Raw genomic sequence first — 25001 nt, forward strand, 5'->3', positions numbered from 1 at the left:
CACACACACACACACACACACACACACTTGCTGTTGCCCACAGTATGATGCATGATAAAAGCTGAAGCTGACAGAACATGATGAGTGGTGAAACTGCTGTACGCTGGCTAAACCACAGTCCACCAAAGAGAGTGGTGGAGGTAAATGGCAGCTAGTACAGCTCATCAGAAGTTGTTTCCCTTGGTCAAGAATAAGAAAGTTTCCGCACATTTTTCAAAAATATGCCTCATTACGTGTAACATTTAGATTCACTGTGATCCTGTTAACCCATGTTAAATACAAACATCACTTTTCCTAGGCAGACTTTTTTTTAGAATGACCAATTCATTTTTCCCATGCAGGCAGTATTTTTACAGTATTAAAGCAACACTAGAGAACTTTCCCCACTTCGGTACCCCTACAGGTTGAAAGTGGAATTGTCCTATTGTGTCTCTTTGGAACTACAGCTCAGCTACCCAATCTGGCAAACTCGCATAGTGTGGTCATAGCCGGTGGAGCGCCACAAAGTGAATGCAGAAGTGCAGAAGTTGATGAATCAATGAAAAGATTTTGGAAACATACTTTTAAGTCACAAAAAATTGTCTAGTGTTGCTTTAAAAACAAATGGTGTAGATTATTAAAACTTGCTTAAATTAGTAACTCAACACAATGAACACATGCCACATGGTTAAGCTTGCGGGAACTGTTTTAAAATCTCATTATGCAGGGGATCAAATTGTGAGTTTTTATCTTTCATTTTTCATTTGGTGACTGCGTGGTTCATTCTATCTGAACTTTATTGGCCATGAGACACCAGCCCCTAGTGGTATGCTAGTGTCTTGAGCAGATAATAGCGTGTGTATGAAAGCCAGAGGATTGACATGGTGATACAGAAATCAATAGAGACAGAGGGCAGTGGCCCCATTCATCTCCATTTACCCTTACACAGTAAGACCTCCAAAGCACCACAAACTGATATACTGTATATCCCAACTGCAATCTGGGAAACACACACACACACACACACACACACACACACACACACACAACTCTTTATTTATTCGATTGGGACTCCGCACATTAATCAACATTTTTCTAAATGCGCCAGTGTTAGCCAGTTGGCTGATTTTCAACTTTAGTCCTAGTTACATGCATGCATATGTTTAAATGGGTGACATGTATGACACCTCTTCATAGTGTTTAAGAGAAAAAGCAACTTCTTTACGTGGGTCTTTTTCTTTTTTCTTTTGTAGCCCCCCTCTCATACTTTCTCATGTTTTTTTTTTTGTTACTTTCCTTTTGAACAAGACAATGAGAACAAAAATCAGATTTATATAAAAGGATGATGTATGCTTCATTACAGTATGCATCTTTGTGTGTATATAATGTAAAGAACACAGTACAATTTAACTGTAATGCATTTTGACAGCAGAGCTAAATTGTGATGACTTTCACATGTGACAGGACTGAATCAGTCCCCTGCGTGTGTGTGTGTTTGTGTTTTGTGTGTGTGTGCGTGTGTGTGTGTTGGAAAGATTTGATAAATGATCTGTCTGTGGCAGTGTCCTTTAGATAGGATGTTTTCCCCCAAACAAGGTCTAAACATTTATCATGCGCACCCATTGATACAAATGGATGGCTGAAGAGGTGGATGGCTAGATAGCTGGCTTATTGCATGGATGGAACGATGGGGGATGGTAACACTGTGGAAAGAGAGAAAAGTGGTTGCTAGTGGTAGAGAGGGATGGGGAGGTGAAAAGGTGAGAGTAAAAGATGAACAGGATGGAATCAAAGCCACTGTTCATCTTTTATGACGTTCAATGTCAAGTCATTCGGTGTCAAGCTCTGCTTTTCCTTTGCCATGATAACAAAGTTATCTCACAAAAGCATACAGTACATACACACAGTTATCCACCACTCACACAACCATGACAAAAGGCACACACATGCACAATCACATACAGCATATCTCTGTGAATCTACTTACAAGTACACGAGCAAACACACACAAGCTCACTATTGATTCATCTAAGTGCATTCAGGATGAGAGGGACTTTTGGCAAACATACAAAGACTATTATTACATAGATTAGCAGTTGGAGAGAGAAAGTGAAGAGTGAGAGGATAGTAAAGCAATATTGACAAAGACACGGAGAGAAGGAAAATGATAGAGGTAGAGAAAACGACAAAGAAAGTGAGGGGGAGGGAATGAGGGTGATGGATGGGTGGAAGGGGGATGCAGCATGTCAAATGGAAGGACAAATGAGAAAAGAAAGTGGGATGAATAAATAATTGCAAGGCTAAACGGTGTTGACCAAGCAAACACAGATTAAAGGAGGAGTGCACCTCACTTCTCTGCTCCAGCTGCATTATTAATTGTGTCCCTCAACTTCTCTGACGATTTGTGTCTCTCACATTATAAAACACTTAAAGCGCCCATATCATGCTCATTTTCAGGTTCATAATTGTATTTTGAGGTTGTACCAGAAAAGGATTCATTTTCAAAAAACACAATGTTTTTGTTGTACTGCACATTGCTGCAGATTGTTTTTTTCACCCTGTGTATTTGGGTCTCTGTGGGTGTGTGTTTAGTTACAGAGTGAGACATCCCACTTCTATACTATCTTTGTTGGGAGTCACACATGCTCAGTCGCTAGGTACGATCACAACAGCTCCAACGTTGGTCAGTACAAGGCAGGATTAGCTGGAATACCTGTAGAACAGGGACATGGAAGTAGTTCTTTTGGAGATTATGGTGAACTAGTGTGTGTTGTAGCAGTGTTTTGCCATTGAGAACGAGCTAGCATGCTAGCGCTAGCATGCTATGGTTAGCCACCTCGTCTCAGCTAGTGACGTAAAAAGCCGTACAGATTTTGAACAGCTCACCCGGAGACTGAAGGCAGAGGACATTCAGAAACCGTATCTCACTCAAAACAGCATAGATGTTTTTTTACCCAAGTTTGTATGCGTGTGGAAGCACCAGAGACACAAAATAACACGACATGTCCCGGGAAAAGTGTTTTTTTCAGAAAATGGGCAATTTAACATTTGAACTTTTCTGCCCTTTATGTACTGTACAAACACTATGTGTGGGTGTGGCAGTGCATGGGCAGCCTGTGGGCGGACATCGCATGTGGATAGTGTGGGTCTGTGCATGCACTGTAAAATAATAACATAATCTCAAACACTAAGAAGTCATTTTTAGCCCTTAAAGTTATGTTCTCTATGAAACGACTGAACAATTGCCCAGCGTAGTACAATTATTATAATTTAATTCCAATACAAATCAACTTTCAACATTTGTTTTGGTTGACTTTAGAGACTCAGTGATGACTTGATGGGATGGAGATCGTTTTGCAGTGTGCTATTTGTGCATGCGTTGAATGTTTGTTAATGCAATATGGAGAATTTGTGACTGTGTTCTTTGTTTTCACATGTACCCTCATGCATATGCGTATCAGAGCGCTTGGATCACATGTGCATGTATATTTATCTTAGTAATTACCAGAACAAGAATGTGCGTGTGCACATTGTGTGTTTATATGCGTACCAGCATTTAAGAGTGTATATGCATCTGTATGTGCATTTCTGTCTGTATATGGCAGTTTTCTGTCTGCATGGAAACGTGTAAGTTCTCAATAGTTTAACATCTTCCCCAAAGGGCAATTACAGTGCAGCAGATGCAGTTTTCATACCACGGAGAGAATACTGAGCAATCTGAAATTGTTCTTATCACAGTTTGTGGACCATTGATTTAATTGCAGTGAGAGTTTGAGTTCACATCTCAGTGAAGGGAGCGTGAGGGTTGGATGGAAACAACACAAGGCCATGGGAAACAGAACAAGTCACTGAACATTTACAGGCATGCAGATGTATTTTCATGTGCCGATTATTTTGTGTCTTTGATAATTATCTTTCAATCACAGTTTATTACATAGAAATAATGTGACATTCTTTAACTGAATTACATAAGGCAGGCCAGCCATGATATGTTTTAGACTCTTTGAAGCCTCAGCCTAAAGGAAAGACATTGTCACCCATCAGTGTTTCCAAGGACAAAATTAGCCTTTTTCAATTACTCACTTAAAGAGTAATTTCGGTATTTCTCAACCTGGACCCAGTCTTCCCATGCATTGGTGTCTAGGCAACACGGCTTTATTTGTATAGCACAGTTCAGCAACAAGGCAATTCAAAGTTTGCTTTCCATAAAACATTACACAGGTAAAAGCAGTTAAGAGTGTAAAAACAGTGACCAATCAAATATGTAGTATTGAGTTAGAATGATGTAAGGTCATATAGGAATGTGTGTATGTAAGTTGAAGGTGCTCAATTGTCCATTAACTCTACATTGCAGCTTGTTTTGGTCTTGTTTAATACAGGACTAAATCCAAAAATTTAGACACAAAAACATGGGAAAATATGGTCCAGGTTAACAAAAACAAAGTTACCCAAAATAAGGGGCAAAACCGGAACAGTAGACTACCATGTTGCATCAATTGAAGCCTGTACTAAAAAACAGCAAAAGTCAAGGTATGGTGGCCGGGATGTGGCTCTCTGGGGCTCTAATGTGATGGAATGCCACAATTAAGACTGGCGTAGGACGATGACTCACTGTAAGTCAATGACGCCAGATCAAGGATGCCAGCATCATACACTTCCTGTGTGTACCTCCCTTTATGCCCTAAAACGGAGCATATTGTTGCACCCAAGTCACTCTGCTAACCATCTTAACATTCTTGGTCAATCTGTGTTTCCTTACCAGCATAACTACATCGTACTAGGCACCTATACTAAAAGAAGGAAACCAATTTAATGTACAGGTAATATACATGTCAGTTACTTCCAAGTAAAAGTCCATGTGGTGCTATTCTAATGGTCATATACATGTAAGTATGTAATAAGCGTGACGTTGTGAATTGTTTTTGTTTACCCAATAATTTATGGCTTAACATATTCCATAGGTTTTTGTCGGTCCTCTCTCTTTTCTTCCCTTGAACCATTCATCTATCTTCCTTTAACTTGAAACACCTTGTAACTGATAGCTTATAAACTTTACTCTCAAAGAAGCCTTTAGTGCTCTCTTTTATCCATTTATCACTCCATTTGAGGCTGATGTCGCTCCATGCATTTAATCATGCTCTTCTCCATATGATCATTTCTCTTTTTCTCTCCACACCTCTCTCGTCCACCCTCCAATCTTCTTTCAATTTTTATGATCAAATAATGTAGACTCAGGCTTATGTGCTTTATTTGACATTACATCTTCATTTCCTTTTCTCAATCCTATTCTTTGTCACTCATGCCAGGATATGCATGAGTCTTCATTTCAATCACCGTTATCACTCCATAACATAAGCCGAAATGCTATCTATTAATGTTTATCCCACTTATACTGCTTCTTTCTCTTTACTGTGTCTACTAGGGTCTGCTTTCCATTCACGCTCTTTTCCCTCTCTGATGCACTTCATTCATCTCTACTCCAAAACTTTTCCTCACTTTCCTCCTTCCGTCTGAATCTCTGTCACTATAAGTATCTGGCCCAGCTGTCCTTTCATTCCTCAGGAGGATGGATGGTTTCCTCTGAAGATCAATGGGATCACACCACCGCTTTCATTTCTGACTCAAGACACATTTCAGCCATGCTGTCTAAACACATTAAAGGTGAATTCCTAAGCAATACTAACCACTTCAATTAGTATTCAACATCTGAGGCTATAATTAATGAAGTTTATATGGGGCCAATAAACAGTGTGTCTCATTTTGGAGACCTCATTTAACTCCACTTAATGATTTATGTCACAGATTGACAGCTTTAATCTCAAATGTTTTCTACAACAGTGTGCTACTATAGTCATTAAGCATGCAATCTGCAGTACATTCAGCCATGATCAGCTGTAATTGCTGTAGCCAGTGACCATACCATATCCAACAAACACACACACACACACACACACACACACACACACACATATATATATATATTAGTGCTGTCAAATGATTACAATATTTAATCGCGATTAATCGCATTAATGTCATAGTTAACTCGCGATTAATCAGAATTAATCGAATATTTTCATCTATTCTAAATGTCCCTTGATTTGTTTTTGTCCCATTAATTTTTTTCTCATTTTAATGCTCTTATCAAAACTATACAATACTTTTAAAATGGTGCCTGAACCTAAAGATTTATATATATACTGTACATACAATATATATATATATATATATATATATATATATATATATATATATATATATATATATCTTTATATATACACAGTATATATATATATATAGTGTTCATAAAAACAACCCTTATATACCTAAATGAAAAATGCACATGCAATGATATGTTGGGATTGTTAACACAACATTGAAAGGGCCAGTTGGGTTTTGATGTAATTTTGTCTAGCCTCCCAAAAAAAAGATGGAAATGAGAGTAAAAGCTATGAGAAGGAAAACATGTTCAGAGTCTAACTTGAATAAATTGTCATTTAATTTCCATTTTAACAGTCTGACATTGTGTTCATGTTAGACAATTATTTATCCATTAACAAGATTGCAAACTTTCTGCAGGACTGAGAACACCGCCAACATTGTTAACTGACACCTAATGGAAGGGGCGGAAGTCCAGAGGTGGTTCAGAATTGCCCCTTCTCAAAACCCCACTTAATGCTACAAAAATGAAAACCATGACTGCGCAACATTCATCAAGGAACACAGCAAAAGCCTGCGGTTTTTCAGCTGTCATCAACTTAATTCATGTAATTTCCAAATGATGTGTTCTTACCCCATCCAAATATTGACTTAAGGTTTCCCACCTTTCACGTTATGCACCAGTTCACATATTGATTGATTAGTGGTGAGGGCGAGAAGGGGAACTGAGAGTGTGTGTCAGGTTTAATCATCAATCTATACCACAAAGATCTGTGGCTCTATTAGAACTTTCTTCTTTCCAACAGCTGCGTGTGTGCATGTGTGTGTGTGTGTAATTCTGAGAGATTAAATGCACACGTGCAACGATAAAAACAGTATGTCTTCACATGTGGGTTTGTGTGACTAAAGCTCTGTGCAAGGATCTAACATGTAGCTAGATAACAGTGGAGTACATATACATGTTTGAGAGCAATGTTTGGATAAGTAAGTACAGTTGTACTGCTGTTGTGTTTTTATCAGTCCATGGATCATTCCGTCTCTCTTCTAAAATATCAACAAACAAAAAAATCCCACATGCCTATTGCAAGTTCTCACTGGCCGTAAAAACACATTCAGTTTTAGTATTTTCTTTGAACACTTAAGCAATAAAACTGAGCAAATCTTAACATTTGAGAAGCAGGAAACCAGTTAAATATTTTACTTCACCAAACACTTGAAATATTTAATCAATAATTCTTGTATTTAATATGCTGTTGATCAAGTACAAGCACTAAGCCCCAGTGTAACACTGTGAGGGGAACCTTGGATGCATTTCCATTTTTAGATCAGCTTTGTTGGAGGTGGAAACATTGATATAAATCACATACTGAACCAATGACACAAACAATACATACAAATAACCCCATGTAAACTACAAAAGATCCAAAGAAAGTGAGCAGATGTGAAATGAGAAATATTGTACTTTTTACACCACTCCATTAACCTGACATCTTTAGTTACAAGTTACTTTACAGATTAAGATTTTTGCACATATAACACAAGTAGTTTATAAAATCCAAAGTTTCCTTATAAGTGAAAGTACCCAACAATATAACGGCCTACAAGTCCAGCTGAAAGGATTAGCCGATTTAACACAGAACAGTTCGGATTGTTTCCAGTTTCTAAAATGATTGAGGATTTTTCTGCATCTAGTACTTTTTCCTGATGATACTTACATCCTTTTACTTAAGTAACATTTTCAATGCAGAACTCTTAACTAGTTAAGGAGTATTTTCTAAAGCTTGGTGATTGTACTTTTACTTAAGTAAATGATCTCAATACTGCCTCCACCTCTGGTGAGAACGGAGGGATATAACAAACGATGGAAATATTGAGTGAGGTAATGACAGAGATAGAGACACTTGTTGAAGGACACATAGAGGGATGGAAAGAGTTGAAGAAAAAAATGTGTATAGGTCTATAATTCATATGTGTGTGTTTCCATGTGAGAGTACGTAACCCAAGTTCTTGGAACAACACCTTTGCGAAGCGTTGACGGGCATGATAATACCACTGCAATGTTAGACGTGAGTAGAGGGAGCTTTCATCCCAGGAAACCTATAGCGGACACATATGCTTTTACTAGACGGAGCCCAGAGGGAACTGAACCCACGAGAACCAGTCAGATACTGTAACATAGACCAAAGAAGCTGAGCGATTATGTCTGTCTGACGAGGGATCAAACTCAAACAGCTACAGGTTGGACCATTTGACTTACAACTTTTCTCCAAGGCATCTCTCTGGAGAAAGATTTTTATTTTTTCTTCTTCTTTATTCCAAAACAACATCCCTATATATTTCTACAGTTGATAAAAAAAAGTATGAAAAGCTAAGAGTGCTTAGTGAAATTGTGAAATTGCTTCTAGAAAATTTGCCATTTCCTTTTCGTGGAATATTTCTTTGCAATAAGGGGAAACTGAATCTTCAAAATGGATGAAGGCCAGTCTTTTATTTTTTTTTGGAACACCACTTCCAGTGAAGAAATAAGTTGGCTCACCAGAGGTTTTCAAATAGCAGATAATGACTCATTATCTAACAGGTGTTTTTCAATGTTGACTTACAGCTTTCGGTAATAGAGCTGTGACTGAACAAACACTCTTTACCGTATACAGTATAACTCCCTTTACTTTTGGGTTATGGCTTACATGTGTCAGACAGATTTTTAAACAAGATCTCAGAACAAACTATGCTACTTATACTGTAAATGAGGAATTCCTTTAACAATGTGTTATTAATGTCCACGTTTGAATTTTTGCACATGAGTTTTATGTGTTGAATTGTAACCTCAACAAAACAAATGCCAAACTCTAGGGTTGTGTGAATGTTTCTCACACTCACACTCACACACACACACACACACACACACACACACACACACACACACACACACACACACACACACACACACACACACACACAGCTACTCACATGCTGCCACTGCTCTCGGATGAGTGGCCGGTATCGAAGGAAGTACTTCAGAGGGAAGTTGTCGATGTCAGGCCAGGTGGAGGGGCTGTGCCAGGACACCTCCAGCCTCCGGGCGTTGAAACGGATCGGGGTCGCCGTCACTCGCTCCGGTGGGTCTGGTTTGACTGTAGGGTAGATAAGAAAAATTATAGTTATAAGTAAAGGGGAACCCCACCAACAGTTGGAGCAGTACTTCCCACTCTGGAAACGGTCTTTAGCACAGAGCCACCTGCGCTACATTGTTACTGTTGCTAACAGTAGATTGCTACGTTTCAGAGTCTCACACAGTGTTTTTCCAAGAATTCTGATGGCTGCATCTGCATGCTGATATTTGATGTCTTTTATGTCTAGTCTCGAGATAAGGGCCTAATTGTTGTTGTACAGTTCTAGAAATGGAGAAACACACATGTCCATACATCTTTCAGTTCAAGTAGTGGTCAGAACAGCTTAGGTCAAAGTTTAACAAATTTAAATTATTTCCGCACCCCCACCCAACATCTGCATATTTATCACACGCACATACAGAGATGCACAATAATGCACATGGAGTTTTTTTTGCGATAATGTAAATAGGCCTTTAGGCTTGAGAATTCAAATATTTGACAGGACCATGAGGGAAGAGAAGGCCAAATGAAAGACACAGACGGTCTTGTTAAAGATGCTATTCAGTTGAACAATGCAGAGTTTTTGAAGCTTGATTCAAGTCAGGATATTACTAATTTGAACCATTACTTAAACTGCAAGTTGCAAGAGTAACCCTTTAAGGTTAAGAGAGTCATATTTAAGAAGGGTGCTAAGAAGAAATCTCCTTCTAATAAGTAAGGACTAGGGGTGACGAAAATCGTATGTATCGTGATTTTTTTGTGACGATTTTTAATATCAAATCTTTTCCCTGGAACCAATATCCTGTATATATACACAGTATATATTTCTATTTTTACTAATGATTTCCCTAAATACTTTCTGTTTATACAGTACCGACTACATCATATCCGTTTCCAGCAAAACAGAGCGAAAACAGAAAATGCAGAAAATCCATGTTATGTACTTCTTTACAAATAAATGGCAGACTGACTGACTGACATGTAATGTGCATTCTTTTTTAGAAAAGAATTAGTTTCGCATTGCTTCCGGAATGGCACTAAATGAAAATTGTAATGCAAATCCAATCAGCATGTATTGTTAAAGAATTCAATCGGGAAAAAGGCATATTGTCCAAGCCCTACTAAGAACTTATCAATAGAACTATTATCAATATTATTATTGAAGGGTTTTCTTTGGGTCACCTTGTACTCTAATGAAAAATAAATAGTCAGAGGGAGGATGAGGATGACATTTCAGTGAAAGACAGAAGCTGAGAATGTTTGAGGGAACTGTTGCGAGGCAGACAAAGCACTCAGTCCCTGATGAAAGGGCAGGTGTAAATGTTATGTTTCTGAATACCTGTCAACTGAGAAAGACGCACAGATGGTAAGATCAAAAGAATTCAATTCAATGCTTTTCAATGACCTAGTCTTTGTTGGATAACTCTCACCTAGGGAACACACCGGCCTGCCCCTTCAGATACTTTAAACCCTTTTTCACAGAGATACCCATATGAAATTACGATATAGAATGGAAAGCGACAGTTGCAAGCCTGAATGTCTGATTACACATAAAGATATAGTACCGGATGAAGAATGAAATCAATTTGTGTAAAAAGCATCACAACAAACATGTAGAAAGGCACGCAAACCGACAGCACACAAGCTAATGCAGACACAGTCACAAGCAAACAGACGGGCATCTCTCTAAGTACCACCTTTATTGAAGAAATGATTAAAAACCAAAAAGACCGATGAAGATGATAAGAGACAGATGAAAGCAGACAGACAACTTTCTCCCTCGAGAACGATGTTAATCTCATTGTTATCTTCCTGGAGTCAATGTGGAAAAAAAATGAAAAAGGGGAAAGGGAAAAAAGAGAGAAAGAATAGAAAAGCACATAAAGGCAGAGTGAAACCACTGTGAAGTCAGTGGAGACCAGAGAGCAAAAATTCATGCGCTTTCTCCAACAGTACAGAACAGAAGGACACATGTGCTAGGACTGAACAGAACAGAGAGAAACTGCTACGGGTGGGGTGTCCCAAAGGCTTTTAAAGTATTCATCTGGCTTGAAGCATTGAAAATGAGCTTTGTGTTGCATGAGAAATTAACACATTCCTCTGACAACCTGTGGAGGTCCACCACTATTAATACTAGAGCTGAAAGATGGACAGAACTTCAATCAAAAAGAGTTTAAAATTCATTGAGACAGTAAGAATCTAGGACTTCACTGATCAAAACAGAAGAAATCGAAAATAATCCAAAGCATGCACAAAAGGTGAGTAACAGTTGCAAGGCCTTGATCAGACAGGACACGTTTTAGTAGACTTTTTTTCAATGAGAGTGATACATTTGGCCCGCCTCTCTTTTTTTTTCCTGAGTGCCTTCAGTAAAAAAAAAAAAAACACAACTCGGAACAGAAAAACTCCCAACGTCATTCAACTCCGCTGCAGCAAAATAACGGTTGGCTGAGGACGGGTGACTCGATGGTTGCCTAGCAAGAAAAACAAAAACACGCAACTGGTGATCGGGGCGTCTTCAACAAGAAACGCAGTGTGACCTGAAAACACACTCTGTCTGATTGTGGCCTAAGGGCTTTGAGACTTTCAGTCTCCATGAAATTTAAAACTAAGACTTACATAGACATAAGCTTTCTTTGTCAAGACTGATGGTAATACAAGAAAAACACCATGTCACATTTACTGGGCCCTATTTTAACAATCTGAGTGCAAGGCGTGAATACTAGTTTTTTGCTAGTTTGACGGTGAAAAAAAGTGCACCGGGCGCATGGTTCAAAAGGGTTGTACTTAGCGTCTTCATTAATTCATAGGTGTGTTTTGGCCGTAACATGGAATAAACCAATAAGAGTGTCATCTCCCATTCCCTTTAAAAGCCAGGCACGTTTGTACCCTGGCCCATTGCTATTATGATGGGGGATTTGCACCATAACAATTTTTTGTAATCTTTTGCATGTTTGTGTGCTGCCGCGCTTCCCTGTGTGTGTAACAAGCATAGTGTGTGTGCGTGCTGTGCATAAGCCTTGGCGTATATTACTCATGTGCTGTTAAAATAACCAGTTTTTTTATGGTAAATCGCGCGATCACTTCCCGCTGCCTCAAAATAGCAATACACCAAGAATTCACCTGAACACACCTCGCTGTAAGACCAGCACGCCCATGGGCGGAAAGATGAGCGCAGGTGCATTTGCTATTTGAACGGCGTGGGCGCAGGACGGTCATAAAATAGCAAAGACACTCCGCGCAACACTGTGATAGGTGCAAGATAGGGCCCGTAGTCTATAGTTGACAAAGCAATAACTCCAAATGTAAAAAAAAGAAAAAAAAGAATGCGTGATCATTTCCTGAAATCCCATTTTTGAGCCTGTTTACGTTTGGCCTGCACACATCTGCCACGCCTTCCTTGGCTATGTTCATTCAAATCTACCTCAACGTTACTGTTCCTCTTTCTTCCCTTCAGTCTAGTGTTGCAACAGTCGCTGCAGCTCTCTCCTCCTCTCTGCTGGTGATGCGATTGAACAGGTATATCGTAAGATAAAAGTCTAATCGTTCAAAGGGCTACTGGCGAGACCATTATATTCTCTGTCTGCTGAAAATGGAATAAGAGAGTGGGAGGGTGAGTGGCTAATCTTTCTTTCTAAAAAAATAAAAAGTGTTTAAAGGCTGTCCTGTGCAGAAATCAAGCAGGGAACATAGAAGGTGCGAGAGCCAAATCTGCATGTGGCCGAGTACATTCTTTGAACATCTGATTATAGTGTTTTTAAAACAGTTATGATGTGTCATCTAGTCCTGTCACGTAAGGCAACCAAATGTGACTGCATGATTTAAAAAAAAAAAAAGACTTCTGAAACTCTGTAGCAACCCTCTCCTGTCCTCACCTTACACCATAACTCCTTTCAAATAAATGGCCTTTTCAAAAAGAAACAGGACAAAATAAGTGGAATCTATAAAACGTTTTACAGCTGAACAGGTGCTGGGTGACAACATCTAACACTACACTTGAACAAATGGGAGCTGTAGAGTGCTTCGATCTGCAGTGAAAATCTTACAAAAAAAAGTTAACAACAAGAAAATGGAACAAAAAAGGTACAAAATCCACTTTACAAACGAGTGTTGCTGTGCACGTATGCAGCCCAACAGCTCCTCCATACAAATTTCCTTAAGAATCAAAGTTTACAAGTGTACACATCAAACACTGAATCTGATGTTATAGGAGTGCTAACAGCATGTAAGTAAAGTAAAGCCCCATTGTTGGATGCAGATGTTTAATTATGAAGTAAGTAACTGCAACTAAAGTATTCTTGACGTGTAAAAAGTGCTATTCTATGTGCACAAGCATTTAGTGGGTGTACACTAAATGGGATGATCTTTCTTTGCGCCCATGGGCGTGCTGGTCTTACAGGGAGGTGTGCTTAGGTGAATTCTTGGCGTATTGCGATTTTGAGGCAGTCTGGTCTGAAGTCAATAGCGCAGCATTTCATTGTTATTTTAACAGCGCATTAGTAAACGGCATCTAGGCTTGTGCACTATGTTTGTTACACACACACAGGGAAGCACATAAGCACACTAACATGCAGGAGATTAAAAAGATTACGAATGAAAATTTTGCGGTGCAAATCCGCCATCATAACAGTAATTGGCCAAGGTACAAACATGCCTGGCTTTTAGAGGGAATGGGAGTTTACTGATTGGTTTATTGCACGTTACGCCCAAAACACGCCTATGAATTAATGAAGACACGAAGTACAACCTTTTGAACCATGCGCCTGGCGCACTTACTATTTTTGGACACGCCCTAAAACGCACATACGTCATGCACTTTACTCCGTGCGCTTGGATCATTAACATTTTTTGTGATTTTCCTTCTATAAAATGTAAAGCATGTAGGTAGAGCACGGAAATTCCATGAATTGGATTCCTTGTTCCTCAAAAAAAGACACATCATCTCCTGCTCACATACTTAAATGACTGGAAAAAGCATGTCTTGAATTCAGAGGGCTGCCGTCTTATTTGTTCAGAGTTACAACAGTTAAAGAGAATAAATATGAATAAAAAAAAAACACATCAGAAGGTTCAGTGTTAGGTTTTCTCGTTTTTCGTTCAAACAAAATTATAGATTACAGTCACACTACTGCCTATGTTATCATCTCTTGAAATCATCTTGACTACAGGGAGTCGCAGCGTACTCGCAAAGGCAACACCTGTCAACCCTTCCTCTTGCGATTTAACCACAATGGGGATGCAACAATCATATCTCTTCCTTTTGGTGTTATTAATTTGAAGCACATCTGCAGCACTAGGGACTGTGCATGTGCCTTTCAAGGTTTTTAAATTGGAAATTGCAATGAAAATGCAAAGAAACCGAGAGGCCGTTGTACTTGTTACGTTTTGTGCATGGTAAGAATTAGTGCATCTCTTAGTAAATATGCCTCCAAACCTCTGCCAGCTCTAGTGGTTGCTTTTTCTTTTGGTAGCCGATGCTGATTCTGACCTCCGTTGTGGAGAGAGTTGCGTCGGCTGGAATCAGCAAAATATCACAACAAACTGATATTTTCTTGGCTAAATAAATAGTCTTAAAAAAAACAAATTGGCTTGTCACTGCAGTCTGGCCAACTTATGTGGTATTCTCCGAGAAAATAAACATTTGACAGCTACTGTAAATGGCCCCAGGGTTTTATTATGAAGTATTTAAGTATTTTAAACCTGCTGTCATTAACCTCTTCATTTAAATTGACTTCTATTGACTGAAGTCTACATTTACTGGCTTCTCCCGGGTCCTGTGACAACTTCTGTATAGTAACCTGGACAGTACCACTCTCAATTATTACTCTTTTTTTCAAGTAATAATTGAAAGGATGACAGTGATCCATCGCCCCTTTGAAATGAGGTTACAGTATATTCATTTTAATCACAATGAATGACTGATGTAGTACTTACTCATGCTCAGGTGGGCTAATGTCAGAGATGACAAAAAAATAATAAGTGTAATTAAAGGCTAAAGTAAAGAAAAAGTAAAGGCTTTAACTGCAGACGCTTTGACACTCGGAGAAGATCAGTTATTGTTTGATCATCTTGGCACAAGAAAGCTTTAAGTCATCATTTGATCCGTCTGGAGCTTCCTGGAGGGTTCTCTTTGTAACTGTACCCACAGCATGCAGATGCGAGGACACACACACACACACACACACACACACACACACACACACAAAATCTCATCTAATTTCATCCTAGCTTTGGTCGGATGAACAAGGACAGTTGAGAATCGTCTTACTCCCACTCAGAATTCAGAAGTGCACCGGGAAGCATGAAATTGTTTTATTTATTTACGACCTGCCTCGTTGTCCCTGATAATGAATGTGGCTTACAACTTAGAATGGCGTGAGAAAGACTTTTAACAATGCAGGAACACGGAGGAGATGAGGGAAGGGGTGAGAGAAGGCAAACAATGTGAAAACAATGTGAAACACTTGGAAAAGTTTGAGGAGGAACAGAGCAGGAGGAAAACTGAAAGGGAGAGGGCGCGACAACATCCACATTACGTTTTGATACATTTTTAAACGTTTTGTCTGAAAACCAGATTACATAAAAGGGCCCTATCTAGCACCCGGCACAGAGCGTCGCAAAAGCCCGATGCAGTTGTTAATTTTCCGTCCTGCACCCACATCGTTTAAATAGCAAATGCACCTGCGCCCATCTGTGCGCCCATGGGCGTGCTGGTCTTACAGGGAGGTGTGTTCAGGTGAATTCAGGGCGTATTGTTATCTTGAGGGAGTGGGAAGTGATGGCGCCATTGACCAACCAAAACCTGGTTTAAAGTCAATAGCACAGCATTTCGTCGAATTTTAACAACACATTAAAAATGCGCCTAGGCTTATGTACAGCGCGTGCACACTACGCTTGTTACACACACACAGGGAAGTGCAGCCGCACACACACATGCAGAAGATTACATATACAAATATTACAGTGCAAATCTGCCATCATATTAGCAATGTGCCAAGGTACAAACGCGCCTGGCTTTCAAAGGGAATGCAAGATGACACTCTGATTGGTTTATTGCATGTTACACCCTAAACACACCTATGAATTAATGAAGACACTAAGTACAACATTTTTCTAACCATGCGCCTGGCGCACAGACCCATTTTTCTGCTGTCAAACTAGCAAAAGTGAATACGGACACGCCCTAAATGCACCTGATTCATGCGTTTCACGCTGTGCGCTTAGATCTTTAAAATAGGGCCCAAAGTCTACCCAGATAACGTGGTGGTAATAGAGTTGAACTGTTTGCAAGCTGCAATTTAACTCAAAGAAAAAGAAAACAAAAAGACATTTCAGTCTTTTTTTAAGACTTAAAATGTTCAAAGTCCGGGGCACATTTAATAGGGCCCGCAGCCTTGGTTTGGGAAAGACGAGATCAAGAGTCATATGTTGTAAACTTAAATGTTAACAATCTTTACATTATGTATAATACGTCAGGTTTAAAATGAGCGTATAGTACAGTTTTCCAGCCTGAACTGCAAGGTGAAATCCAATCGCCGGCAGAATGGCCATCAGACGACTTAAGGAGTAAAGTGGTAAAAAAGAAAAGAAAAGAGGGCAAAGTCTCTCGAGACTGATGCAGCAAAATGCAAAAAGCTCACAGAGCTTTCATGATGAGGGACAGACAGCAGGGTAACTTCACACCAGCAAGAGGTACTGGCAAGTGCTAGGAGCAGGACACTTTATAATAGGCTGCCTTTATCCCTATCTTAGGGAATTGCATAGTCAGCTTTCAACATGGGTAACTGCATCATGATTATGAAAATGGTTGCACCATTTAGTGCTGTCACACGTAACGTGTTTAATAATTTCTGTTTGGTTAATTTGAAACATCAAACGCGTTAGAAATGAATCGTGGGTTGACTACGATTTCACTTGGTTGTATATGGTATGTGGTCTTGAATTAAACGGGGAAACATCAGGCATGCATTGGTACCACTCTAAACGCCCTAACAAACAGGGAAGGGGGCAAAATAATTCACCAAATATAACCCCAAGTTTCACCAAAAAATCATAGCTACCATAGCATCAGAGTGCAGTTTTTCCTTGTCTTTCATATTTGCGTTTACTATTGTGGAACTAAGCTTCACAGACGAAATTGATCGGGACTACTAGTCATTTTCATCATTTCACAGCCTTAATATGATCAAAAGTGTAATATGTCATTGATAAAATATTACATAGGTTATTCAATGCTAATGCTTTTACACAAAGCAGCACATACTATATCATCAATAATAGCTAATAACCTATCTTTAAAACCATGTGTTTATTCAGGTTGAAGATAGTTAGGTATAAGCCTACACTATATATCTAATCCCCATGTTCAGGTACAGCAGTAGCCTGTCAGTAGTACTCTGTACTGTTTTATAATTACAGGTTTCTGTAGCCAGTGACATTTCATTATTTAAATTTTATTTTCAATTCAGATGTAATGGCATTGTACATTTTTTGTTTTTATTTGAAAGCTGAGGCTTCATTAATACACACAACCACAATTATAATCATCGGTTTTGAGCCGCTACTTGCTGTGAATACATTGTCTGATAGGCTGTAAAGGCAACAGTAGTGTGGCATAGTGTCAGGACATCCTGGCTAGTGTCTTTAGCGCACAGCTATAGATGATGGGCCTATTTGGGAGTAAGTCCAGGGCTGTTTTTTAGCCCCAGTCCGTCCCTGTTTGCATGTACCTTTAATTGCTACATGTCAGAGGGGACCATTGGCCCGCGGGCATCTCCACAAATCTGGCACTCTGTAAAAAAATGTTTGGACAACCCTGGCTTAAAATCTAAATTTAAGGAATCAATCTGTAGTGTGGACGGAAGACATCTGTCACACAAATGCCATTTACACATTTATCTGTGAAGATTTGGCCGGCAATGAAAAATAGGAGGGGACAGAGGTAAAAGAAGTACAAAGTCACAAGAAGGGCATGTGGGAATAAAAGAGAAAGCAGAGGGAAACAAAGGAGCAGTGGGGTGTTTTGCTATCACAAATAGTTGAGGGATATCTCCTCAGCCAAGGCGCTAATCCGGCTAGCATTAGCATTTTCATGAGTCCTGTGTCCGGGGCTTGGCAGAGCATGTCTCTGCCTCATTTGGTTACTGATGTAAACACACACACACACACACACGCACACACTCTCTTGCTCTCTCTCTCTCTCTCTATTTCAATACCTCACCCTCTCAACCAACACTCCACACAATTGCTCACAGCCCCGTTGGTGTCCGTGTGTGTTTATGCGTCATGCACACCCATATCGCGCTCTAAGCAATATAACAGAGCAGAGGACTGCTGGCAGCACTTCCCTTATCTATCAAAGTACTTCTCATTCCTTCTTTAATATGAACTTCTCCTCTTCACTGCTTTTCAGCCGTGGAGTCGCTTATGAATTCTAAGAGTCTTGCTGTTATTATGTAACCTTCTGCAGCCTAAGTGAACAAAAACCAAATTCAAACTGGATTTGTTTTTTTAACAACTTACCACATAACCATGGCTGTTATTAAAAAGAAATAGCCAATGAAGGAAGTCACTTTTATGGTTAATTCCTACATTAAATATATGACTAAAATATGCTTATATGGCAGCTGGTGTTTGGGTAATTTGGCACTTTTCAGTGAGAAACCAGACCTTTGATTTGTGACTGTCACATCCCGTCCAAGCCTCAAATTAAATACTGTTTGCAGCAGAAAGGGTTCAGAGGTAGCGTGTTTATTATCTAGGGCCTTTGGTAATGGCAGGGGTGCACGCTCAGTGGTTTTCACGCTAATGGACTATGCTGTTGGTTAAAGCGAAAAAAAAACAAAAAAAAAGAAATCTGTGCACTCTCCTTTCAGCTGGGTGACATTTATTTGGCCAATGAAATTCCAATTTTCTTTGTCTTTTCTGGCACGGAACATAACTGTGTGCGCAACAAATCTCCAAAGGGAAACCGAAGTCAATGAAATCAGTCATCTGTGGTCACGTAATGCATTAACATTGCTCAGAGAGCTTTTGTGGCCCAACATTTGTCAATCTATGTGGGAAAAGGATGGCAGATCTGTCCTTGAACTTAATTTAACAAAAAAAAGCTTTGTTTGTTAACTTTAATTAAAAAAAAGTGTTAATATTCTGCAGCCTGAATGAGTTAGAGGGCAACGTAGAATTTCCAAAAATGTCAGTGTGTTACCTTTCAACCCTTTGAGTTCAGAAACTCTTCTTTGGGAAACATGAGTGGAATTATAGCAATACAATATATATCCTGCAGTGGAGGCAGGTCTGTCCAAACAACAACACCCCCACCCCCTCCTCCCACACCCCGCCGCCAAACGTTTTACGCATGAAACAGAACTAACACTTCGCGAACAACTCCATCTGTAGGCTCTTTCCAATTGTATCGTTTATTTATTAATTGAATTATATTAAACTGACTCACTTACCATTTTAATGTTTCAAGATGTTTGATATCAGGACAATGAGCTGTCCAATTAGAACGCACCCACCGCAGTGACGTTTTTGGTGGAGCTGTTCTTTTAATAGTCGACTCGGAAGAAAGCGAACGTTTTGCCAATAAACTACATCAATGCCACAGTATGGGGAGTTAAACTGGACGGGCCCAATGACCTCTGAATAGTTCCACATTCTGTTCAATCGCAATGTGAGCGGCAGCCAACGGGGGGTGCATTATGTTGGCAGGATAATTTAAAAGGCAACCGCGACTACATTGTGCATCTGCCCTATTTCTGATACCGTGGCGGAAGAAACTTTTCCATGGCGGGCTGCCACTGCAAAATCTACATAGAGGAAACACTGTACCTGCGATAGATAAACAGATATTAAAGTGCACTCTGCAGTTCTGCATTTCCGCTGCTTTCAATATTCTGCAAAGAAACAACAAATTGCTTGCCAAATTAAAAACAAACAAAAGGGGAAAACAACATTTCAAATGCGTTCATGGGGAATTTAGTGTTACAAACATCTAATACAACATGACATGACCCATTAATAATATAATAACCCATCACACAACATCGATCTTACCTATACTGGACTCTTCAAAGGAAATGGTGGTAGAGGCTTTCCCCAAGGCGTTGACTGCTGTCACGTTTACTTTGTACGGGTAGCTGGAGAAGACCTCAGGAAAACGTACACGGCAGCGGTTCTTGTGGTCGGGATCTTTCTGCACATCCAGTGAACGCTGGTTATGTCTGGAGAGGAGGAGAAACAAATTAAAAAGGAAGGAGGAGATACAGTTGGAAAAGAGAAACAGGGACAGGCGGGAGACAGACAGAGGGTGGCTTGCTTTGCATTTTCTTTATAAGCTAGTGTGCATTCTGGCGTGGACAGAGTACAACACATTCTCACTCCCAGCGCATTAAAAAGCTCGGTCAGGTGTCTTTGGCATTTTTTAATGACGCAAAAAAGTCTCTTTGCGTCATCTTTAGACGCTCTGGGTGGGGACTCTTGGCATCTCTTGTTTACAGGGGCGGGAATCACTAGTGGCCTCTCAATGCAATATCATCACGATACTTATGTCAGGATACCATATTATTGCAATTTTAAACATATTGCAATATTCGGCGACACATTGCAGTTTATTGCTTTTTTTTCAATCTTCAAATGTTTCCAAATTTCAAATGATGTCCCCAAAAGGAAACTTTGTCCACATCTGTTTTATCTAAAAACATCTCATTCTATTTTATTGCTGCAAAATGGGATTGTCAAGCAGACAAACTGACCAACACATATATAATAATATATTAATACTTGGCGTCTGTGTATCAATACAGTATTGCCACAGAAAATATTGGGATACTATGCTGCAACGATTTTTTTCCCCTGACCCCTACTTATTGATGCTCCAGACGCGTCTCTTGGCCCATCTGGCGGAATATCAAGCATTGACTTGAAAGTCATGTGTTGTCTGACCCATCCACCCCCCCAACCAACCTCCTTACCCGGATTTAGGTCTTTCATACCACTTGCTACCTTTGTTGCTCTTAACACTACGTCATGGAGACGTAGAAGTAAAGTAGAAAACTGGTTGAGCATTTTCCGTTCTTTTTTTTTAGCAGTCTGGGCGGTATGTGTCAAAGCTGTGGACACAGTTTTAAGTCAAAAACTACATCTTGGGCACTATATTCCTTCCTGCTACACAGACCAGCCCTGTTGAATGGTTGACCTGTACGCTAAAGACACTTACTGTTAATCTCTCTATTGTCCTCTCCATCTAATATTTCTCCCTATCCCACTGCTTATTACTATTTAAAGAGAATAATATTAGTGTTATAATAGTAATGAAGGCCGAGTGCACATGCTGCCGAATGAGCTGTGGAACTCTGTGATCTAGGAATATCAAAGAGAAGCTGACCGAGACAGACTCGCCGGGTCTCCGTCCACACATTTGTAGGATCTAAGGTCTACCTACTGTTAAAACATCCTGGAGGACAGGTGGAGAGAGTTGTTTAACTACAGAGTGAAACCAAAATGATATTATTTTTCTTTTAAACCCCGGACTTAAAATCTCAAAAGGATCTTTTTCACGGGCCATTTTGCTGTTTTGGTTTTATGTTTCGCCACTGAACTTACTAAACGTAGTGCTTTTGAACGTGCTTTTAAAACAAATCACTTGATTACTTGATTCAAATGTTTTCTTTTAATATACAGTGTCTTTAAAAGTATACAGTTTAAAGGATAATTGTGGAGTATTAAAACTATGGTGTTGTGTTGTCAGACTTAAGTTATGGTAATGACAGACTCGCTGGGTGGTGATGGCGTATCGGATATGACAAATGCCTTTGGTGTGGGAGATCTAGGTTCAATTCCCGCTGCAATCCATCAACCATTGTGTCCCTGGGTTCAATTCCCACTGCGATACATCAACCAATGTGTCCCTGAGCAAGAGACTTAACCCATAGTTGCTCCAGAGGCGTGCAACATCAGACATGTATAGCAATTGTAAAAGCGTCAGTTAAATTACATGTAATGTTGCTATGTTCTGAGATCACAGCAATATCTTTGGTGAACTCGTTTGCCAACCTTTTTTTGTAATGAACTGCCATTATTTTTTAAGTCAAGACACTTAACCCTCTTGTTTGACCCTTTTTCAAGAGATTCTACATCAGAAATTTGCATTCTTTCAACTAAACTGCCCAAAAATAACATAGGTTGTTCAATACAACGCTCTTCCCAAGTAAAAACAATGATCAGAGCCCTACTTTCATAGAATTTGGGGTGTTTCATTAATTGTTATTATGGCGTTAAAAAAACAATTAAATGGTTTCTTAACAGTCTCCTGACTAAAGTGTGTCAGTTTATGATTAATTATCCACTCAATCGGAACTATTTGTCAAAATAATTCGTAACTTCAATTTTTTTAAGCTTAAAAATGAGGCATCATTTTATATAAGTGAGGTTTATTGACTATTAATTTAAAAATAATAGTGTAAACAAAACATTTTTTTACCTTCTACACAAACTTATAAAAGCAACTTGAGAACTGAATTCACAACACCAGAGCGATCCACAAATAATACTTTTTTCCCCACGAAGGCAATGTGACAGTACAACATGGTCAAATGGTTTAAAGGGGTTACCTATTCCCAACACAACGCATTCACAGAATCCTTCCTGGCAGAACATATAGAAAATCAACTGAATATGATGGGAAATATCAAGGAGGTGCCACTCAATTTAAAAAAAAAGTTGGTTACGCTTTACTTGAAGGTATCTACATAAGAGTGAAATGACACTGTCATGAACATGTCATAAACATTATAAAACAGTCTTAAACCTTTATGACGTAACACTTTTTTTAGTAAGTGTCATTCAGTTTTGTCACGACAAGTTATGGTTAGGGTTAGTGTTAGGGTTCATGTGTCATGACTGTGTCATGACAGTGTAATATATCTGTTATGTAATTGCCTTCAAGTAAAGTGTTACCAAAAAGTCCGTGACAAATAAGTAGAAGTTAGTGTGAATTTGGTGAAAAAAGAAGCGCAGCATGGTCAATGGGAAGGCAACCCAAGGGTTAAGGGAAGCCAGTTGCATGTTACACCAATATATAGATGATTTAAACATGTCAATCTAAAAGTTGCACTCAGACAAAAAAAAATGCACTTACTGTACGTCCACTTCAAAGGTGGTGGGGATGTAGGTGGGGTGCAGCTGGTGCCAGCTGCAGTAGAAGCCTTTAGGGTAGGTGTTGGACCGACAGGTGACTGTGGGATCCCGAGGGGGAACTACAGAGAGAATAACAACAAAAAAGGGGATCCGACCGTTAACTAACACGTACAGTACAGTATCTAAGTAAGAGCTATGCAGAGATGACGAAACATGAAGAGATACCAGAGCTTTTCAGTGTCATACGGATTGCATTCATCAAATGCAAAGCAGCTGTGCCTAATAATACATTTCCTTATTGAATAATTCATCCTTGTTTAAGTATTTCATTACATTCTCCACTGCTGCTCACTTTCAATTAGGCTGCGTCTCGTGTTGTGTTTTCTCAGACATGCTTGTAATTTTAGTTATGATTGCCTTTTTATTAATGACAATAAAGGCATTCTATTCTATTCTTTTGCCTTTTTATTCTTACAACACAAGTAAAGGAAAACTAAATACAGAAAAAGGGAGTAAATAAGATCACGTACATACTGTACACGCAGGCTGAAATCACTTCCTTTAGGTTTTACAGTATGAATTGTATCTTTAATAAACTGCTAACTCGTATTGATATATTGAGTCAATTTGTATCGAGAGACCATATTGTCACCAACATGTCAGTGCAGGTTTAACATCAGATTCAATGTATCCAACCTCTGCATGAGTATCTATCTGCTTCACCATATTTTGATTAAATGATTTTGGCACTGTTATGTGTTGTGACTGAGGGGACGCCTTCTGAAATTGACTTTTTTTTCTGCATTGATTATTTCCCCTTAGCTGTCTGAGTGTTGGATGTACAAGTAACAGTGAAGTGAACAGCCACTGTAGTAGTGGAATATGTGTGGGAACAGCAATCTCTGTGAGGATTCAATCAGTCTAATTTAAATGATTTAATAAAATGAAGATGAATAAAGGTGATGGAGAACAGATCTGGAGAAATTGGGAGAGACAGAGGAAGAAAAGAAAATGAAAAGGAGCTGGGAGGGAGGGAGAGAAGATGGTGTGTGGAGAAAGGAAGGATATTGGAGTGGTAGAGCAAAAGAAGAATAAAAGAGGTTGGCCAGAAAAAGTGATGTTGGGCCAACTATGGCCTCCTCCCAGATTAGGGTCTTTTCTTCACGGCTAGTCAACCGCGTACTCGTCTAGCACTCCCTCTTTCTCCCCACAGCTTTTCACCCTTTCACTCTTGTTATTTTGACAGCACGTAAAATACAGTGAGTGTACAGTGTGGCGTCACAAAAGCACATTTCTACATGTCATTTTCTTTACTTTACTAATTTCCTTCCTGTGTATGTGTTTTTCTCTTCCCAAATTCAGCCTCCTTTCTTCTTTATCTTTCCTTGAACTCGGTTGCAGCTATTTCATTTCACACGTGGTGCTTCATTGGTTAGGATTGCTGCTGTATATCACTTTGACAATATACGGGGATGGCATTGGACTTTCATTATTACATATCGGATATCAGCCAGTCAGAAATATAGACTCCTGCTATGATAGGCTGACCGAAAACCGCCGCATTCACCCAATTTAATTCTTCCTTTTTATTCAGTAATGTACACCAGAGTTGAACGG

General features: G+C 39.4%; 1 protein-coding gene across 2 annotated transcripts in view; it reads right to left on the reverse strand.

Annotated features, from left to right (window-relative positions):
- Positions 1-25001, reverse strand: part of cntfr (ciliary neurotrophic factor receptor) — a 252365-nt gene that overhangs the window by 17871 nt on the left and 209493 nt on the right. For both annotated transcript variants that reach the window (XM_032539218.1, XM_032539217.1), the window contains 3 exons: positions 23386-23503; positions 20304-20470; positions 9103-9266 (listed from right to left, as the gene is read on the reverse strand). In XM_032539218.1, the coding sequence (XP_032395109.1) occupies positions 9103-9266; positions 20304-20470; positions 23386-23503 (449 nt within the window). The remainder of the gene's footprint in view (positions 1-9102; positions 9267-20303; positions 20471-23385; positions 23504-25001) is intronic.

This window comes from Etheostoma spectabile, chromosome 16, assembly GCF_008692095.1.
Source record: "Etheostoma spectabile isolate EspeVRDwgs_2016 chromosome 16, UIUC_Espe_1.0, whole genome shotgun sequence".
In the NCBI taxonomy this organism is placed as follows: Eukaryota; Metazoa; Chordata; class Actinopteri; order Perciformes; family Percidae; genus Etheostoma; species Etheostoma spectabile.